We start from the raw sequence: 6,000 nt of genomic DNA, 5'->3' as shown, positions 1-6,000 counted from the left end.
CTCGAACGATTGTCGATTGAAACTCATTCTATTTACCTATCCCGCTCTATTTCAAACAAAAAGTAGAAATGAAAAAAATAAATCGGTCGAGTGAGTTTCTCTGTTGTCAAGTGAGTTTTGAGAGTACCGCAATACGTTTGGATACACAGTATAATAATTTTGTTGAAATATTTTTGTTGAATGTGTAGGGTGAAACACGAGCTGTAGTCCAGTAGAATTAGATTTTAAATCGGAAATAATTCCTATAGCCTGACCAGGAACATAAAAACCCTCGCCATGTTGCGGAAAACTAATGGTACTCAGGGCCGGATCGTGAATTTCTGGGGCCCTGGGCTGAAACTTCTTATGACGTTGTCACGTAAAAATATCGTCCGTAAACCGACTTTACAGACAACTATTTTTTTTTTTTTTTTCAAATTATGGCCTACTTTTTAGCGGGATCTGGGGGCCCCTTGTAACCCCGGGGCCCTGGGCTGCAGCCCAATCAGCCCATAGGTAGATCCGGCCCTGATGGTACTAATTTCTTTTAATGGCAACAGTAACTGAAAACTTCATTGACATGTCACCTTGCATGTCAGTCTATTGTTGTCAAAGTGTAAACAAACTTTATTTTAAATGTGTGCAATTGATTTTGTGAATTAAATTGCTAAAATATTTTTATAGTCGTGAAAGAAAAGTGGTTCACGATGTGTTAATGTATTTGTCGAAGAGAAATACTAAGGGTTCGGACAATATTTTCATTGAATAATGTTTCCGACAAAGGTTGTCAAATTGACTGACATGTTTATCGTATGGTACAGTCCACTATGAAAATTAGCTGTAGTCTGTTTCAACTACCTATTTTAAAGTTTTTTGTCACTTTCTAAGTTTTGGATTTTATGGAATTGGGAAAGAAGTACTGAGTTTGAAGCGTTCATGAGCAGACATTGCAGTTGAATTGAATATTCATGTTCTGAATTTGATTATTGATGAATAATAAAATAAATCCTACTAGCTCGATTGATGGTTTCATTTAATTTATTTAAACCAGGTTATCTTTAATAATATTTTTCGTTAATTTATCAAAATATCAAATTAGCCCGTAATCCTGAATCCTGATACATAAATTTAGCCTATTAATTTAACACATGTACGACTGTACTCAGTGTTGCACTATCAAATGCAATTGAAGCGCCTCTGTGCCAGGGTTTTTATGTTCCTGGTCAGGCTATACAAAAGATTTTATTGCTTTAATGGCTTCATTGGTTGCCCATTAAGACTCTCCTAAGTTTTCAACTTCGACGGAGTTGTGCTTAAGTGGTGGGGGCCCCCGAAAGGGGCGCTTTTTCGGTTTTCTGATTTACCGCGTAAAGGACTTACCCTATCGAAAAGTGGTCTTCCTGACGGTTGAAGAGCATTTAATCCTGCATTAAATAAGACTAAATTCATATGTTTTGGATAAACCGTTCTCGTGCAAATGTTCGGCAAAGTAGAAAATATGTGTATAATTAATGACCCTCTCCACGTCCAATAGCTCGTCACCCGTAGGCTCCCAAGCCTTTTAAAGGGTCGCCTTAACCAGCGTATCCCTGTCAAGGCTCACGAATTGGATTTGCTTATCCTTGTTCGTCCCAGCCGTTCCTTAACTGATTTTTGGCGACGAACCTTAGACCAGGCATAGGGCTAGGCAACGTAGTCGTGCAGGAGGATACAAGGAAGAGGGGCAGCCACAGTAGGTAACACAGAGTCGTTCAGGTGAGTGTCAGGAAGAGGTGCAGCAACCGCAGTTAAGGAACGGCTGGGACGAACAAGGATAGGCGCATCCAGCTCGTAAGCCTTTATGGGGTTACACTGATTGAGGCGCTCCTTTATAAGACTTGAAAGCCTGCGAGTAACGAGCCATTGGACGTGGAGAGGGTCATTAATTATACACATATTTTCTACTTTGCCGAACATTTGCACGAGAACGGTTTGTCCAAAACATATGAATTTAGTCTTATTTAATTCAGGATTAAATGCGCTTCAACCGTCAGCAAGACCACTTTTCGATAGGGTAAGTCCTTTACGCGGTATAACCAGAAAACCGAAAAAGCGCCCCTTTCGGGGGCCCCACCACTTAAGCACAACTCCGTCGAAGTCGAAAATCTAGGAGAGTCTTAATAGGTAACCAATGAAGACATTAAAGCAATAAAATCTTTTGTAGGAATTATTTCCGATTTAATTCATTTTTGTGTTTAATTCTACTGGCCTACTGGGGAACCGGCTTAAAACATTAATTAAGTAAAAAGGTATTGACATTTGAGATTTAAAAAACTAAAATCATCCAACTGCGGCTGGTAGTGTTTTTGTTGCCCTACACAATGAACAAAAACATAATAATCTCCTCCTCCTCTTCTTCTTCTCCTTCTCCTCTATGGCTATTGTGTTTCCACGTGTGCCTCAAAAAATATTTATTGAGCATTTCGCACGTCATTTAATATGTAAAACTCAGTGTTGCCAGAAGGTTACTTTTGTAACCTTTTAGGTTACTTTTGAACTGCATTGGTTACTTTTAGGTTACACTAATGAAAAGGTTACTTTTAGGTGATTTTTCAAAAATTGTAGAATCAACTTTAACCTGTAAAGGTTATTCAGTAAAAAATATTAATAGTGACAATTTAAAAATTATGTCATAAACTGCACTTAAACATGAATTTGATTTATTTTATGAAACGTTTTTATACGACTGGTCACTTTTCGGTCTTCATGGAATGGTCAAAATTTCGAATTTAGGTAAACGATTGATGATCAATTGTATTCATTTTCCATCCATGAACAACCTTACACAATCGCCCCGCCCCCCCCCCCCCCCTCCCCCGTATGAAGGTTACTTTTTATTCAAAAAGGTTACTTTTTTATATTTCTGGTAATTTCTGACAAGACCCGACTGGCAACACTGGTAAAACTACAAAGCGGAACCGTACACTGTAGGTGTGGCATCTCTCTTTGTTACTCTTGATCTTTATACATTAAACAACTTGAACAACTCTTTTTAGGGTACCGTAGCCAAATGGCAAAAAACGGAACCCTTATAGATTCGTCATGTCTGTCTGTCCGTCTGTCCGTCCGTATGTCACAGCCATTTTTTCCGAAACTGTAAGAGCTATACCAAAGAGCATAAAAAGAGTAAGCTATACTGTTGAAACTTGGTAGGTAGATGTATTCTGTTAACCGCATTAAGATTTTGTTTGATGCAAAAATAAAAAAATAATAATAAATATTGGGGGCTCCCCATACTCAGAACTGAAACTCAAATTTTTTTTTTCATCAAACACATACGTGTGGGGTATTTATGGATAGGTCTTCAAAAATGATATCGAGGTTTCTAAAATATTTTTTTTCAAAACCGAATAGTTTGCGTGACTGACGCTTCCAAAGTGGAAAAAAGTTGGTCTCCCTCTAACTTCTAAAATAAGAAAATGAAAAATCTAAAAAAAAACATAATGATGTACATTACTATAAAAACTACCAACGAAAATTGTTTTGAACGAGATCTAGTAAGTAGTTTTTTTTTAATACCTCGTAAATCGTAAAACGCTTATTACCGCGTATATAATCTTTCATAAAAATAATTTAAATAAAAAAAAAATCATAAATCAATGGTACGGAATCCTTTGTGCGTGATCTGACACGCACTTGTTTTAAACCTTAATGTGTGCATCCGATCACAAAAAGATACCAACATTCAGAAATGAACGCAAAATATTTTGACAGCTTCGTTCTGAAATAACAAAAAACAAGAAAACTTGAATGATTATTGATCGTGTTCGTGGGTGTAGTTCTAAATCAACTAAAAATAACTTACAGTTTTGCAAAAATCCGAATGAATTTTTCATTAACATAATCAATATAAATACTCACATCTAGTGCGGCGCCGGATATGACTAAAGTCCAATAGCACTGCAGTTCCGCTCGCACAGGCAACAATTGCCGCCGAACTGTCAATCGTAGAAAACATGTCGTGAAAACATTCGATCCGACTTGTCGTTTTCTTTTTGGATTATTAAATCTTGTGAAAATGGCAACAGTGTGTAATGTGTTACGGACTTGTGGCTTAACATTTTGTTTTGTGCTGTGCGCGTTCGCTGTGCCTGAAACGAACTTAGAACCGTGGATATCTTCGATTGAAATAGCTACGAAAAAATGTTCGCAAAATAATTGTAAATATTTACTAAATGTGCGCGGTGGTGAGTTTCTCGGGCATTATTCTTGGAGATTAACCCCTAGCAGTGGTTCTAGGGGTGATAATTGTGATACAATATTCCCCAATTACGAATTAAAAGAAATTCAAACGTCGCAATGGTTTACTAAAGTTGAGGTGACCGTGCCTTCTTCTGATGGTAGGATTTACTTCTGTCTGCATCATAGAAGAGAGAAGAACAACCCTTTCGGTGGAAAATGGGTTCACCAAGGCGAGAAGCTGTATTTGGATCCGAAATCCGATGACATTTCATCACCAATGCAGGAAAAAATGTAAGTGTTGAATATTAATAATCAATAAATAAGACAATACTCTCATTATAGGAAATTACACATGGAAAATTGTTAAAGATTATAAAGCAATTGGTATTCAGTAGGCTTAACAGGTTTTTAGGTCCAATTTAATTTAATTTTTTAGACTTCCTTTGTGTTTGCTATTAAATGAAAATTTTAAATTAATTTTTTTTATTAGTTTATATTATTGACAATTTGCAACGTTATTGAAATAGTGTACAATACAAAGTGCACATTCTGCATCAGATTCACCTACTACTGAAATTAAAAATTATACATCTTCACTTACACTTCATCAAATATTTAGTTCCTTTAAACCTTGATGCAGATTTCAGCACTATTACGCTACACGCACGCAGAATGGAAAAACATGTAGAAAATTAAAATAGTAAGACACGGTCTTAACGCGACATTTATTAATGAGTTACATTATGTACTCACGGCTTGACAAACGTCGCATTAAGACCCGTGTCTTACTATTTTAATTTAAATAGAACGCAAAAGTTAAAATCTTACATGTAGAAAATGAAATGCGGACAAACAGATATAGGCACTAGAGTTATTTAATAATATTGTAAACATTACAGCAGTCTTGAACATATCACATACCTAAACATAGTAATTGTATTACGCTCGAGCGAACAAATAATTAAATGGTGTGCGACTTTCTAAAACCTGTTAACAATTGAATATTTTCAGTGCGTACAGCAAAATCAAATCGTCTTCCCTTTCAAATATTAATGAAATTCTATTGTAATACAGAATTTTTCTTTGTGACTCACACTTTCTTACCATGGTTTCTTCTTCTTATTTTGTTTATTATCCAATAAACAAAATAAGAAAAGTCATGGGTTTAATTACCACCAGAGGCAGTAATTTTTTTTTCCTCAAATGTTTTTCTTTTAAACTCACTGCCAAACGAATTTTCCTATACATATAACCCAAAGGTTACCTGGCAGAGAATGCCCAATGACATTAAGTTCGCCTTATGTACCAACTATATGGCATGAAAGAATAAATAAATAATTAGTAAGTAATGCAAGTCATTGTAACATTCAATACATAATTTCAATGTTATCAAATGGCCTAGGATAAGGTATAACATGTCTTTGTTACAATTGGAATTTAAGTTTTGTTGCCAACTTTATGGCCACTTTGGGTGTCACAAGCTATTTGATGCTGACTGTACCATGACCATGACCAACACTATCTCCGAATCTGGCATTCACTCTATTATCAGCTAGATAAGCAAACCATTATAATGGAGAGGCTTATCTTCAGGATATTGCATTACCATGGTTTTGTTGATTATAAAAAAGTGGCACCAAATGGTTAGTGGAATATTACACTCGGCGCTGGCTAGCCAGTTCATTTGCTTGAACTTGGCTTGACACGCTGCCGCGTGTCTAGATTTTAAGCTTGTACAGCGTCACATTCACCTTGGGTTTGCCGACGATATTGTGGTCATGGCAGAATCGAGTTTCCCAA

The 6,000-nt window shown here is 36.2% G+C and overlaps 1 protein-coding gene across 1 annotated transcript in view; it reads left to right on the top strand.

The window, feature by feature from the left end:
* The first annotated feature begins 3,773 nt into the window (after positions 1-3,773).
* LOC114357138 (metal transporter CNNM4) overlaps positions 3,774-6,000 on the top strand; it is a 47,327-nt gene continuing 45,100 nt past the window's right edge. Inside the window, exon 1 of the mRNA XM_028310620.1 lies at positions 3,774-4,491. Within this exon, the coding sequence (XP_028166421.1) occupies positions 4,037-4,491 (455 nt within the window). The 5' untranslated portion in view covers positions 3,774-4,036. The remainder of the gene's footprint in view (positions 4,492-6,000) is intronic.

The sequence above is a fragment of the Ostrinia furnacalis genome, unplaced genomic scaffold (assembly GCF_004193835.3).
Source record: "Ostrinia furnacalis isolate ACB-3 unplaced genomic scaffold, ASM419383v2 OfSCF3052, whole genome shotgun sequence".
Classification (NCBI taxonomy): domain Eukaryota; kingdom Metazoa; phylum Arthropoda; class Insecta; order Lepidoptera; family Crambidae; genus Ostrinia; species Ostrinia furnacalis.
The sequence above is the reverse complement of the archived record's forward strand: the minus strand, read 5'-3'. Positions and strand labels throughout refer to the sequence as shown.